The sequence below is a fragment of the Gossypium hirsutum genome, chromosome D04 (assembly GCF_007990345.1).
Source record: "Gossypium hirsutum isolate 1008001.06 chromosome D04, Gossypium_hirsutum_v2.1, whole genome shotgun sequence".
In the NCBI taxonomy this organism is placed as follows: Eukaryota; Viridiplantae; Streptophyta; class Magnoliopsida; order Malvales; family Malvaceae; genus Gossypium; species Gossypium hirsutum.
This window is the reverse complement of record NC_053440.1, coordinates 39,975,847-39,991,257: the sequence shown is the minus strand read 5'-3', so window position 1 is coordinate 39,991,257 and position 15,411 is coordinate 39,975,847. Positions and strand designations below refer to the sequence as shown.

Sequence of the window (15,411 nt, the reverse complement as noted above, 5' to 3'; positions counted from 1 at the left end):
GCCATTATTCTACCCTTTTAAGCTTTTGAGGAAAGGGTTGGAAGTTATGAATGAAAATAGTATTCTCATCCTCCTGAATTCTCTCTTTTCTCTCTGGTTTTCTTCTTCCTTTTCTATACTTATTTTTGGAAATTCTAAGCTCGTATCAGAAAGATGGAGTAAATAAGAAGATGGAGTGGGGAAGAAGATGAATGGGGACAGAGAGAAAGGAAAAGAAAACGTGAAACAAATTAATTGAAAAATAATTTATTATTATTAAATTTAATTTTAATAAATATATATTTAAGTAAAAATAATTGAAGTAATATTTTTTTTATGAAAATATGAAGACTACTATGTGGCATTCTCTAATTGGATGAAATTTTTTTTAACTCATCTAACTTTTTGGATTAAAAATCATAATAGAAGGATAGTTTAGTACAAAATTAGAAAAAAAAAGTTTAGATACCAAAATGAAAAAACGAGTATACTTTGAAGGCCAAATCGTGAATTAAGTCCTTGATTTATCACTAATTTTAGCTTTGATTTATTATTTGGTAATACTATTTATATTTTATTATTTAGGTAAAAACATACTCCAAGTCTATACGTTTCACACATTTAAAATTTAGTCAACTTACTTTTATTTTAGAATTTAGTCCTCCATTTTTAAGAGTTCTAAATTCAAGTTGAATTGTTAATCCCAATTATTTTTTTTAAATTCACTGGTTTAAGGTTTTGAATTAAAAAAACTTAGTTAATAGCCATATAAAAAAATTGATGTTGTAATAAACTAAAATTTATAATAAAAACAATTAATAATATTAACAATTGAACTTATATTTTTAAATTTAAAAAATAACGAAATTAATTTTTTCAATATTCCAAATATGCAAAAAGTATCAATTTAGAGCATACTTTTAACTTCTTTTTTCCTTTTCTTGTCCGCCACATTTCTTTTTCTATCTTTTCAATAGATAAAATCGATTAACAAATAAAATAAAATCAAAATCGTTAAAATTTTGGAATAGAAGTTAAAATTAGGTAAAAGCAAATCTTCACTAAAAATTAAAAAAATTGAATTGTGGGTTCAAAATTTTATTTTTAATATGAAAGTAGAAAGCTTTTCTTTTTGGGTTTGAGATATTAATTAAAAAGGTTGTGGTTTTCGAACTTCAAATTTTCTTTGTATCTTTAGATTTCAAAGGTTTTTTTTTTTTGTTTGTTTTGAAATTTTGGTTATTATTTCAATTTAGAAAAGGATTTTTTTAAAAAATTTAGATTGCTTATGAAACAAAGGAATTTGAAAAAATAATTAAAATTCGAAAATGTCAAAATCTTTAGATTGATTTTTTTTAAAGAATGAAACGAAGGAAAAAAACTTTAAATTATTAAATTATAGTACATCCACGATATAAAAAACAAAATTATATAAAAATATATTTATAAAAAAATTAATTTTAAAATAAATTAAGTTTTGATTGAAATGGTATAGAAAAAAGATTTGAAAATCATATCTTAGATTCAAATTCTACTATGTGTGTATATTTTTTTATTTTTATATAAAAGATGTAAAAAAAATACCCTAAAAATAATATAATTTACTTTTATAAAATAATGGCATTTTAGTCACTGCCCAATCAAGTTGTGCTCAGTTGATTCATGAAATCAATTCAGTTAAAGGCTTAATATATAGTATAGGTATGTTTGAAGTTTAGAATCTTAAAGAATTCTCCAAGGGACTAAAGCTGGAAAGCTACTAAAGTGAAATAAGCAAGAAAGGAAAAAGACTTAAAGAAAGTTTGGAGTAAATCTTCTCACTATATGTTTACTCAAAGTTGAATGATACAAATGAAATTGAGCAAGGCCTCTCTATTTATAGTTGAGTCCCCCTTATATCAGTAGGACATATTGAATTACATCAACATTTCAGATTTAAACTTACCTACAAGATAGAGTTCTAAGAAAATCTAAACACTACTATTTATGTCATTTTAGAATTTAGATTAATCTAGTATAATTCACTAAGTGTTTATTGGGTCACCAAGCTTTAAGTAGATAAGCTTTCTAGAATATTCTTAGAATTGGGCTGATTTGGTGGATTAAGTGAAGCCCAATTTACTCAAATTAATGCATTGGTTTGTTATATGTGCCTTAGTCATAGACATTTGTGTGTAGGCCGTGATTGTGTGTAGGCTGTGACATTTTCTCTCACCTGTTCTAACAATCCCCTCGTTGTGACCTCGAAATAAAACTGTTCTATCTTATCTTTGAATTGCCACAATGCTTCGGTTGGTTCCCACTAACCTCACTTTCAAGTGGTCCCTTCCATCGAATAAATTGCCTAGATCTATAATTTTATCATCATTTAATTCGATCTACATTGCCACACTGTACATCTTGGTCATAGGAGGCCCTCACTCCTACTAGAGCTTGTTGTGACTTGTCTCGGTTTGAATCTCCCTGGTCCTTATAAGAAAATCTTAGGCACACTAGCATTGAACACTGGGTGGACCTTAAGTATTGATGACATCTTTGGTTTCTAGGCCATTTTGGCTAGTCATTTAAATGGATCCTTGTGTCTTTTTAAGCCTTAGTAAACCCACAAGCTACTAGACTTGTTATGAGTAACTTATATTTAACAATTTAGGCAAATCACACTGTATAACACTAAAATCGTGTTTGAGATTTACCCCTTTAATTCATTTGCTCTGTTTGACTACCCATGTTGCATCAAAACTTTTTTACCTATAAAATTTGATGCATAATCCACCTCTCTCATACGTGGTAGTCCCATTATAACTCAATAAGCTTCACATTAGTAAAGGATTGTTTCACCTCTAAAACCTCCAAAGGGGTCATATTAATGTTCAGAACTACTAAGTAAATGTTTTCACCATTAAGAACATCCTTCACTAACAATATTACGGATAACATCTTGGTTTCAACATTCTCATCTTGATTCACCAACACAATGCATTGTTGGTGAGGATCCAAGATACATATGCAATCAACAAAAGAAATAATGAGCGGATTAATCTAATCAATGAAATTTAGCCCAAGTACAAAATCATAATACTCTAAATAAAATACCTTAATGTTTTTGTTTCCCTTCCAATCTCCAATTTGTAGTTCAACTCTTTGTGTCATATCAACGGTTGGGACCTCCTTAGAATTAATGATCTTAATCAACCCAGTTGCCTTATCAATATTAAGACCATGTTTATATGCAAACTTCTCAAATATGAACATCTCAAATGCTCTTGTGTCAACTAGAACATTCTTTCATATGCCTACTACATTGATGTCTATGTACACTAACCTTTTTTACTATCGATTTCTCATCTCTTTAGTAGAATTGAGTACCATAGAGCCAAGCTTCAAAGTCTCACTATATGGCTTCCATATCTTGTGCCAACTATTACATAAGAAGTGTAACACCCTATACCCGACCAGATCACCGGGTCTAGGTATCAAGTGTCAAAATTAACCCGAGTAACCTAACAACTTTTCTAACCCGATTTACTTACAAAACTTAGACTATATAAAATTGTATATTTATTTTTGTTACCATTAAACCCTTACTCAATTACGTAGATAACCAAAAATTTCAAAATTTAACTTTCAATTAAATTCTATAACTTATAGTACAAACATTTGCAGTTATTCATTCTTATTAAACATGAATAATTAATTACAAATTTCAATTTAAGGCTCTACTACAACGACACTAAATTAGTCCATAAGGCGTGGCCTATTGGGGTGCCCCTTTATATATATGATACAACTATGGCGCTGTTCACACAAGCATAGCAATGCTTGGCTTTGCCCCTCCACAACCCTCCACTACAGCAAAATAGACTTTTAGCGGCATTTCTTTAAGCCTTTAGCGGCGCTTTTAAGCGCACTAAAAGTATTAGCGGTGCTTTCACAAGCGCTGCAAAAAGTGCCGCTATTGACAACGCCGCAAAATTTAGCGACGTTTATGTGAACCTTTAGCAGCGCTATAGCCACAAATGCCGCTAAAGATCGTGACATTTAGCGGCGCTTTAGCCGCAAACGCCGCTAAAGAATATAACCTTTAGCGACGCTTTTGTTAAAAACGCCGCTAAAGAACAAACCTTTAGCGGCGCTTCTGGCAAAAACACCGCTAAAAACATAACCTTTAAAAAATTATTTAATCAAATAATATTTATTTTTATGATAAATATTATATTATGTTTTATTTTTTAAATTTGAACTTTAAATATACTTGTTAAGGATAAATAAAAAATATTATTTAAATTAAATTTTCTATGAAAATCTTAACTTTAAAACTAAATATAAAAATTAATGAATTTAGCTTTAGAATTTAAAATAATAAATTAATAACACAATTAAAAAATTAGAAAATTTAGATTCCTAGAGGCAAACCATAATGATTTTCTCGTAGAAGTAAGAAACTAAAAAGAAAAAGAAAACTATGAATGAAGTAGATATAATAAAAAGAAATCCGCAGATGATTTTCTAGCAAAACATTTTTACATGATTAGTTCATAAAATCCACATCTTCATTACACAAGAGAAAGGACATTACATATCTAAAAGAACATAAAAGGCTTTGCACAAATAGGATGAAAAAAGCTAGAAAGGAGGTACAAAATTGTACATCTTTATCAAGTAGGAAGAAGTTCTGTGCAGCTGTTTCTGCATTTCCTGTCATCCTTACAACAGCTTGAACAGCCATGCTAAGAACACCAAGCCCTGCACTGGAAGCCAAAAAGAAAAGTTTTTATGAGAAATAAAGCTGTGAGGGAATGGATGCAAGGAGCCGTAGAAAAATTATGGTGAAAGATTGAAATACCAAGCTTTATAAGTCAGCCAAATACCTTCCAGCTCCCACCACAACAATCTTGTGGTTTGGAAAATCATCCAAAGATCGACCTTGTGCCCTTACAGTTCCTAACAATCCAGCAAGTGCAACTCCAGCAGTTCCCTAAGAGAATTAAGTAAGCACAACTTTCTAATATTGGTGGCATTCATAGTGATGCTGCAGCAATCTAAGTTACACTAGAATCTAATCCTATCCATAAAAGTAGCAACTTGTTGGGCCAAGTGCTCACCTGTACGTCATCATTAAACATGCAAAACCTTTCCCGATAGCGTTTCAGAGTTTCAAAGGCCCACTTCATTTTAAAAGTATGATAAAGATAATAAAAGAAGATTAAAAAAATTAAAACTTTTAAAACATTAAAGGGTAAATGAAAATGTTGACCACTATTGTTTGTATATTTTCTCAAAACAGTACTAATTGTATTTTTTTTTAATCTTTTTTAGCTATCAACTTCTTTTTTAAACTACAATGTACCATTAAAAAAAGTTAATTGGGGATAATATGAAATTTCATATGTGAAATATTTTTTATGAGATGTAAACTTAAATAACCCTATAAGATGTATATGTAAAAAATAATAAATTAAATAAATAATACATGAAATTAAAAAAATAACACTTAATTTAAAGAAAATAAACATAATTATCTAAAAAAATTAACTCAAAAAAACCTCTCAAGAAAGATTAAAACCTTTTGAAAAAAAAATTAAAACCTTAAACTTATTCAATAAATATGTTAAAAAAACAGTTAAAAAAAAACAAAAGTTGATAACCAAAAAAAAATTAAAAATACAGTTAGTCATTTTGACAAAAATACAAATATTAGTGGCCAAATTTATAATTAATCCACCTAGCTTAAAAGATAAAAAAGAGATTGTGCGCTTGCCTTGGTGACATTGTGCAAATCTCGTTAACTTAAAAATTAACCACCAAATTCTCTCTTAATCAACAAAGGGATGATAGATGGAGTCATTACTTGTAATGAACAAAGGAGAAACAGACACTTCTTCAATAAAAAGCTTAAACATATCCAAATTTAAGTGACACCAACATCATCATCATAATAATATATTTAGAAAACATCAACAGCAGTCCATCCAAGACGACAAAATTTCGTACTAATGAAGATATACTGATGAACTTAGCAAACATCCACAGCAGTACAGCAATTGATTTTAAAAGCCACAAGCTCAACAGATATTCTCTTTATCTACAATGTTCCTAAAAATGTCTTCTTTCAATTCATCTAAAACAAATATCTAAGACTGGTAATTCCCACCAGGTCCGCCCATATTTGGCGGATAGTTATTCGGAAATATCGGTCATATCAATGCAAAGTAAATCGGTTTAATTTGATTCCATCTCCATTTTATTTTATTTATATTTAATGATAAAGTATATACATTTTCATATAGGAATAACTTTTTAATTGGTTGAACCTAATTTATGAACACTTTCAATTTAAAAAATAAAATAAAAGTAATAAAAAGCGTGCAAGCAATAAAAAAGACAGACACAAAATATCATTAAAAGATAACATGAATATGATATAAAAATAAGAATATTTAAAAATTATTAAATAAATAGTGAGAGATGAGAGGTAGTTGCACTCTCATCAAGCAGTGTATAACTCACTCATTTAAATGCACCACTTCCCACGATAACAAAGTTATAGTATAATTAATATTTATGAACTTAATTCTAATTTTGAATAATAGTAAGAGCAATCTTACCTTGCCATAGTGGTTGTACAAAGGAGAAAGATCTGAAAATAAAGATGGAACCCCCTGAAGGCACAAGAGGACATAGTATCATTATTTCACTCAACATACTAGTAACACCAGTCAAACTAGCACAAAAACCATCTCATTTGCTTAATACCTTTGTTAGAAGAGGCTGAATGTAACTAACTGCTGCTTCACAAAACTTGTCTCCTTGCAGAAAATCAAGTGGCATCCTCTAATAATTGAGAAAACAAAGTTCCAATATCAGTCCAGGAATATTTTTAATACATCATAAAGAAAGTATGCATTTATTGACAAAGAGAATGCACATTATGTCACAGTGGTTTACCGCAAGAAACTAATTAATTACATCCACACTGTGAAACTCGAATTATAAGAGCAGTTGGGTATTTGCAGTAACCTGGCCATGTCAATTCCTGTACAAATACCTTGATTTTCTGTTAGAAGAAGCTCATCAGATTCTTCTCATCACATCATTTCTTATTCAGGCCACCAATAAAAATAAAACTGACCCCCCCTTCTCTCTCTCTCTATAAGAAAAGGGTGAAAACTTCAGTGCTCTGAGAAACCCAAGGTTTTCATTGGAATTCCATCATGTCAATGAATTCCATCATCTCTCTCTCTCTCCATTTAATTTTTTTTTTTGTTTTTTTAGCCCTTAAACTTACCAAATGAAATGCCATATGTCTTCGATATAAGCTCTAAAATCATCTCTAAAGCAATTAGACACACATAATATGCATCCAAAAATCGACCAACAGTTCAAGATTTACAAATCAAACATGAACGACAATAAAACAGAAGAAAACACTATGTTTCATTACATTATTAGAAAAGGCAGCTAAGGCTTATATTACATTGGTAAATGACTAAATTTTGGACAAACCAAAGCAGGAATTGAGTTGAAAACATAACATGGAACACAGATCAAAAGATGTTATGTAATTGCAGATCCAAATAGCAAATAAAAGATAGGAAACTACATTAAAGAACACAGCTTTTTAAAGTGACCAAAATAGCAAACAAAATGTAAAATGCCAAAATCAAAGTCAAGATCTAAACATCCATACATCAAGATCCGAGACTTAAAACCAAAAGTAAAACAGTATTAAAAAAGTTGGATCAAACCCAGATCTTTAAAATGAAGACCGTTTTCGGAGAAACCCACCAAAACCCAAAATTCAAAAACAAAAAATAGAAGAGGGAAGAGACGAGGGTGGAGCTTACAAAGCAGTCATCATCAGTGGTATATATAGATGTATTTCTTCTTGGAAACCATGTACCCAAAGCACCTACAAGCAGAATCCTTGAAAGAGATACAAGAAGCCTTAGGACCCAAAATCCTGTTGATGTCGTTCCTATTGTAAAGCTCATAATCGAAGCCTTCAGGGACCTTGATAATCTTGGTTACAAATTAAAAAGACATAACGCGCGTGGATACATTGGCATTGGGTATAAACAAAAGGGTGTTTTTTTGTTAAACGTTTGCGGCGGGGATAGCCATTGGAAAGCAGAATAAGAAGAGGAAGTACAGAAAACGATGAAGAAGGAGTTCAAAACATCATCGTCTGGTACCGAGATGGAAAGCTGGGTTCCTTTGATAGGGTCAGGTGAAGAGGAAAGAGAGAAAGGGAGAGGGGAAAGGGTAATAGGAGAAAGGACTTGGTGAATAGAAAGGGAACGAGTATGGCCATGGGAAGATTAGGGATTTTACGGGGGGGAAAATTTGGGGTAAAATGGTGCCATTTTAAAATGATTTTTGCGGCATTTTTATAAAAAACGCCGCTATTGTTTATTTTTATCTGTTAAAAAATTATTTTATTTTGAACAAAATGACGATATTTTGCTCTACTAAAAATCTTTTATTTTATCTGTTAAAAATTATTAGTTAAGTTATTTTATAAAATATTTATTATTATTTTTTAAATTAATTTTTTATAAAAAATTAAGTACTCTCAAAATAAATATCATAGACTTTAATAAGAAAAAAATATTAAATGGCTGTAATTAATTATTAAGTTAGAATTATCCAATGTAAACAATTAACTTTTAACCTCTAACCCCTAATTCCTAACTTCTAACCACTAACCCCTCTTTTACAATTATATAATAGCTTAATTAATAAATAAATTAAAAAATACTAATTAATCTAAACCTTAAACCCTAACCTAACCCCGAATCTCTAAACCCTAAATCACTAACTCTTAACTTCTAACCCTTAACCCCAAACCACTAACCCCTAAACCTTATTTAATATATAAATTAAAAATATTAATTAATCAAAACCCTAAATCCTAACCCAAATCCCTAACCCCTAACGCTAAACCTTATTTCATAAAAATTAAAACACACTAATTAATCTAAACCCTAAAGCCTAACCTGACACCGAATCCATAAACCTTAAATCCCTAACTCTTAATCTCTAACCCCTAATCTCTAATGCCTAAATCACAACCCTTAAACCAGAATCCCTAATCCATAATCCCTAATTCCATAATCTATAAACGTTAAAATTGTAACTCTTAAACCGACCTTAAATCTTAAATTAACCATATGCCCTAAACCATATATATTAAACCCTAAATTATAATGATAATTAATTAAATATTTTAAAATTAATACTATCGTATCTTTTACAATTATATATGAAATTATTTAATATATAAATTAAAAATCAATTAGTCATGTACCTAAAAATTTTTAAAATTATTTTAAATAATAGTATTTTAATTTTTCCATTTTTAACAAATATTCAATTAAAAATAAATTGAATTTTAATTAATATAAATAAACAAATTAAATAGTAAATAATAGATAAAATGTTTTCGCAGCGCTTTTTCAAAAACGCCACTAAAAGCTCAAGCATTAGCGGCGCTTTTTTACAAACGTCGCTAAAAGCCCGAGCATTAGCGGCGCTTTCTCAAAAATGCCGCTAAAAGCCCGAGCATTAGCGGCGCTTTCTCAAAAACACCACTAAAAGCCCGAGCATTAGCGGCGCTTTCTCAAAAACGCCGCTAAAAGCCCGAGCATTAGCGGCGCTTTCTCAAAAACACCGCTAAAAGCCTAAGCATTAGCGGCGCTTTTTTAAAAACGTCGCTAAAGCTCTGAGCATTAGCGGCGCTTTTTTAAAAACGCCACTAAAGCCCTGAGCATTAGCGGCACTTTTTTAGAAACGCCACTAAAGCCCTGAAAGTTCAGACGTTGGGCTTAGGCTTATTTTTAGCGGCGCTTTCCTAGAAACGCTGCTAATGCTTGATCTTTAGCGGCGTTTTGTTTAAAGCGCCGCTAATGCTTGATTTTTAGTGGCATTTTTTGTCCAAACGCCACTAAAAATGCTGCTGAAAGCCTGTTTTGGTGTAGTGCTCGAGTTAATCCTTAATCCTACATTCAAAGTAGTACAATAGTAAGTTCAAATGAACTTAGTGAGATTCTGCATAGCGTTATTGATAAAATACTTTAATTTTATTTGATAATAAGAGTAAAAGTACAGGATTAAAACTACCTAGCTAACTTAGAAGATTCCGTAGTTTGACTAGCATAGTCGACACTCATGCGTTCTTCGTACTAATTGTTGGAAGACATATCAACTAACTTCGTTGTTGGTGTACTTTTTCAAGTAACCTTATATTAGGACTTAAACTTGTCTAGTTCTCCCTTAGGTTTTCATTACACCTTTCCTTATGTGACTTATCACTTATAATCATAAACACAAATACGGGTTGGCGACTACTATTGGCAATTTAGTTAAGGTTTCACCACATTTGCGGATCCTTACATTGATTTTTTCATTCCCCTCTGATTGGTGCCATGGCCCAGACATAGTCTTACACATCATTCTCGTTGTTGCCCATCCATTCCACCTTAAATCCTCTTTGTTAATTCGAACACCGAAGTGTTCACCCGTAAGGTCGGGCCTTTGCCTAACTCAATTGCAACACATGCCAAATCGAATTACAAAAAAATAACGCAAATTCCATTTCTCAATCTATCCGTCCATTCTTCCACATCGTTAATTCCTACTACAACTAATCTGACAATGTAACTCCCTTTATACTTCGCATACAATAGACATGCATATCACTCAAGTCAATGTACTTATTACTATATCATACAGTGCGACATTGATCACTTAGACAATTCATAATCATTTGACATCTAGTGTACATACTTACACATTGAAATGCATGCTGAGCATGATTATGCACTTTTCCATTCACAATAGTAGAGCCAAACAAACTCAGAACAAACACAAACACAAATCATGCAAACATCATATTATCATTAATCCTCTAAAGGTGGAGTATAGAAGCTCATCTGAACTCTTTTATCCTCGTCAACTTAGCTTTTCCAAATGCCAAAACCTTTACCGTCCTAGAAGCTAAGCATGAAAACCATATATCAATTAATTCGAAGGCATTCAAACCTTAAAACTCAGAACCCATTATACAAAAACTTATCAAGAATCCTTACTCTCCCTCTACCTCTAATCCATGAGTACTAAAAATAGGAAAACTTTCCAGATCCTCAAATTCTTTACATCCAAAATTCAAATCTCATGATCGTTGCCCCATGCAGCGATCTCCTTAACTTCCTCTTCTTCGGAGCAATCGAAGAAGACGACGCAGATGAGAAGAATTCATTTAGTAAGAATATCCCTTCTCACCTAAATATATCTCTGCTTGCACAATCTACAAATCTTAATTAGCCATCCATTGACAATTATTGTGTCTCCCATTATGGAAACATCTGGTTCCATATTAACCAAACCAGAATTGAAACTCAACTAATTGCTCATCAGCCACAAAATTTTCAAAATCTCCAATACAGTCCGCCAACTTACTATTTTATTCAATTAACTCCCAATGCTCTTCTAAATTCAAGACCTCAAAAAAATCTGGGTGTGATAAGAAGCACTTCACTACCTCTTTTCTTTTTTATTTCTCCACTATTTTTTGAACTTAAAGTTCCCTATAGATGGCATCCTATTGCCTTTTTTTTACATTATTCTTCTTGTCTCCCCTTCTATTGTCCTTTTCCTTAAGCTTGAAAGCTTCATACTTGTCCAACTTTTTCATGCCAAGATCGATCAATGACTTTGATATAATCATGGATGTAATAAGATCTTGGACACCTCTCCACTATAAATCTTGCTTAGCTTGGGGTTTAAGTCTATTCATGAAGGAAAAAGAGCCTTTTTTTTTCTACCCAAGTCAGAAATTTGGACCATAAGTTCACTGAACTCACAAACATACTTTCGAACAATGTCTTGTCGCATAAGTCATCACAACTTGGTACAAGCTTCATCTTTGGCATACTATGGGTAAAAGTACTACTTTAATTTTGTTTGGAACTCTACCCAAGTCCTAATAGTGACGCCATTATGGTTTTCATTTGTGCACCTATGACACCACCACTAAAAAGCGACATTAGTAAAATACATAAAAGCAGTATTTACCTTAACGACATCATCCTTGATGCTAACAGTTTAAAAATATTTCTCCAGTTCCCAGAAAGAATTTTCCACATTGTTAGCAGACCTGATCCCCTTGAACTCTTTTGGCTTAAGGACAATGGTGAATCTAGAGGGGCTGGTAGGGGCCTCATCCCCCTCTAAAAATGATAAATTTTTTATTTAATCATTTAAAAAATTACATTTTTACTATAAAAAAATTACATTTTAATTTCGCCCCCCGTAAAAATATTTTCTGGCTTCGCCCCTGCTTAAGGATGAAAATTTTATGCTTGGATGCCACAGTTAGCATACCACTACCCATGACTACTTTGCACAAAACAAGTTCCCCATTGAACTCATCCACCTTTTTTTCAAAGTCTCTACCACAAATTCAAGAGCATACTTCTTCTGGGTCAGCATATCCATAAGGGCATTAAAAGCACCCTGCATCTCACCCTTGAGCTCATCTCCCTTGGAGTCCAACTCTTCAATGCGGCCCTCAACATTTTTGTGGTTTTAAATTTAAGGTGTTCTTTAATGAGATGGATTCTTTGTTAGATTTTTACTTGAATGGGCTTAGAATATGTTTTAAATTTGAAACTTATTGGCATGATTTTAGAATGTTTGAGAGTGATTTAGAGGGTTTCTAGATTAATGTTTTACTCGAGAAGTTTAACGTATTGGTACTTGGCAAAACAATTGAATATTGAGCAAAATTGAGCATCTTGAGGTAGATGTACTAATACTTCTCCTAGAGGTATCAATTACTTCTTCCAGAGGTACCTATACCTATGCTCTAATTTGGCACACTGCATTACTTTAGGTTGTTTTGGCTTTTGGGGGCTCGCTTTGGGGTATTAAATATATATATGGGATCATTTCGAATTAAATAATTATGTAGTTAAGAGAATTTAGTACAGGAAATTTACTTTCTTTTCTTTGATTGATAACTTTCTTCCATCCGTAATCTGCAAATAATCATTTATTGAAGTAGTTGGGGGCATGCCGATCCAATTAAAAGAAAACAATAGATTGAATAAAATTATCCTACAGAAGTAAAAAAAAAGTCACATACCTTACATACTAACTGCATACTTCCAAGATGATAAAGTTTTTTATAAAAACTCTAAAGGGGTCGATCAAGAGAAATATTAATGCTCATATGTCAAAGAAGAAGAAACTCATAGACATGCCCATTTTGGAGTGCCAAACATGTTGTATGCAAAACATGGGTAATATTTTGATTCGCCTTATGGGATAGGGTGGATGGCCAACGCCAACACCACTCCCGAACATGTTCGAGAGATTCCCACCGCCAGGTGAGGAGAAAGGCAACGATGTAGGAGATGATGATGATGACAAAAAGGAGACCCCTACCACACCATTGGATTATGAGGGGGTATTTCGAGTAGACCGCGCATCAACCAAGGGCATGGTGATCCATGACCCGAGCCATCACAAGTCGGTCTAGACTTCAGAAAGGCAAGCAACTAAAGTTTACCTATTTTATTGTTTATTTATTTTAGTTATTTAATTTTGGTTATTAATCTCTTTTATGGTTTATCATAATATAGAATTTAACCACTATTATTTAGACTTATTATTGTAGAGAGATTTTCAATAGATTTATTTCATCCTCCCTTGGGTACGATTCTCAGAATACTTTTCTGTGTTCCGTTGTAACACATACTATATTTCAATTTGACCCGTATACTTGCGGACACCGCTGCTTTAATTTCTTATATAGTTGGTGTAGTATTTTTTGGTCAAACGTTTGCACATTTGGTGGCAGTCAAACCTCAAAAACTTTTACATCTTTACTATTTAGTTCTTCCTTTAATTTAGTATACCACAACCTACTTCTCAATTCAATTTCCTTTGACATTAGTCAAGCTTCTCTTTCATCACTTTTATTTTCCTTATTTCACTTTATCCAAAAATAAATTGTACACAATCTCTATTTATTACTAATTTTATGGTATAACAATTTTAGGGGTATTGCAACCAGGAACAATAGTACCGAAGTACAAATTAGAAGTCCCCTATTGGCATGCCAATCATACCCTAACTATTTATATAAGTTATCAGAGCCTTGTTCTATGGTTTTCATAATATCATAAAACTCATATAATAAATCAAATTATACTACTACATAAGATTTCAAAACTTTCATTTTCATCTCCATAAGGAGATATCTTACAAGGTTCTTTCTTAAAGTCAATTTCATACAAATAATCAAGATTCTAACATCATTCGACATAGTCGAACTTTACTTATTCGAGACCACATTTTTCAAACATACAATATAAATTTACAATATTATAATCAATATAATTTCAATAAAGTTAATTAAACATAAGATAAGTATTTACAAAAGATTTACAAAAATCTTACTGTTGCTTCGATATTTTAAGCTTGTATTGACACTTGTTGACTTTAAGCAGGACTTTGTACATTAACATGTTTTTAGCCATAGTGGTCTTATCTAATCTTTACATAATAATGACATGGTTTATACACGTCCACCTATACTTCCATGGCACCCGAAAATTCTTAATATCATACTTTTAATTAACATAACACTTTATGACTATATAATTACAAATCCACATTTTAATATTTATTTCATATCATAATTTCATGAAATTTCAAACTAATATTAGCACCATTAAACACTTAATTATAACATTAATTTCATGATTCCTAAGCTTACTAACTTAGGATGAGTATGAGTATCCACATATTTACCTCATTGGATGCTCTACAACTCTAAATCAAGTCTTCATAAGCTTTATTTCACCATAAATCAAGCTTTAATATCCATTAATCACAATCTACTCATTTTCCACAAATAAAAAATATAATCAATAACTAATATTAATTCATTCTAAACTTTCTCATGACAAACCATAGCAAAAATCAAACTAATATAGGTGTAGGAAACCATATTTTTTACCTTATTAAAACTTTCTCTCTCTAGCCATGAATTATCTCACTAAAAACCATGAAATTCGAAGTTGCCATGGCTGGACATGATGAAGAAAATGAGCTTAGGAAATTGATTTCATGAATATTTAATTTTATCTCAAGATGGGAGGTAAATATTTTAAAAGAAAATAAAGAAAATGGAGAGGAAGAAGATGAGGGCAGCCATGGTTGCTTTTGTTGGTTAAGAAAGAAGAGAACTTTGTTGATGGGGGTATTTTCCAATTTAAAATGACCCCCAAAAGGGCCCAAGGCCTCGACCCAATTTTTACAAACCTAACTTTGTGAAATTATGGCCTGATTCATTAATAAGAGGTTCTAACGATTCAAAATAATTTTGGATATCAAATATAATATTGAAATATTATTGTCATCATT

The 15,411-nt window shown here is 31.5% G+C and overlaps 1 protein-coding gene across 3 annotated transcripts; it reads right to left on the bottom strand.

Moving 5' to 3' along the window:
• Positions 1 to 4,462: 4,462 nt before the first annotated feature.
• On the bottom strand, positions 4,463 to 8,362 carry LOC107899505 (NAD-dependent malic enzyme 2, mitochondrial). 3 transcript variants are annotated; one of them, XM_016825236.2, is made up of 6 exons: positions 7,824 to 7,960; positions 6,925 to 7,033; positions 6,733 to 6,810; positions 6,585 to 6,638; positions 4,848 to 4,954; positions 4,463 to 4,727 (listed from the first exon to the last, which is right to left on the bottom strand). In XM_016825236.2, exons 3-6 carry the CDS (start codon positions 6,805 to 6,807, stop codon positions 4,508 to 4,510), a joined length of 456 nt encoding a protein of 151 aa, XP_016680725.2. In that variant the 5' UTR covers positions 6,808 to 6,810; positions 6,925 to 7,033; positions 7,824 to 7,960; the 3' UTR covers positions 4,463 to 4,507. The 3 variants fall into 3 exon arrangements, with proteins under 3 accessions (XP_016680725.2, XP_016680726.2, XP_016680724.2); XM_016825237.2 differs by having other exon boundaries at positions 6,925 to 7,012; XM_016825235.2 differs by lacking the exon at positions 6,925 to 7,033 and having other exon boundaries at positions 7,824 to 8,362.
• Between the last annotated feature and the right edge of the window lie 7,049 nt (positions 8,363 to 15,411).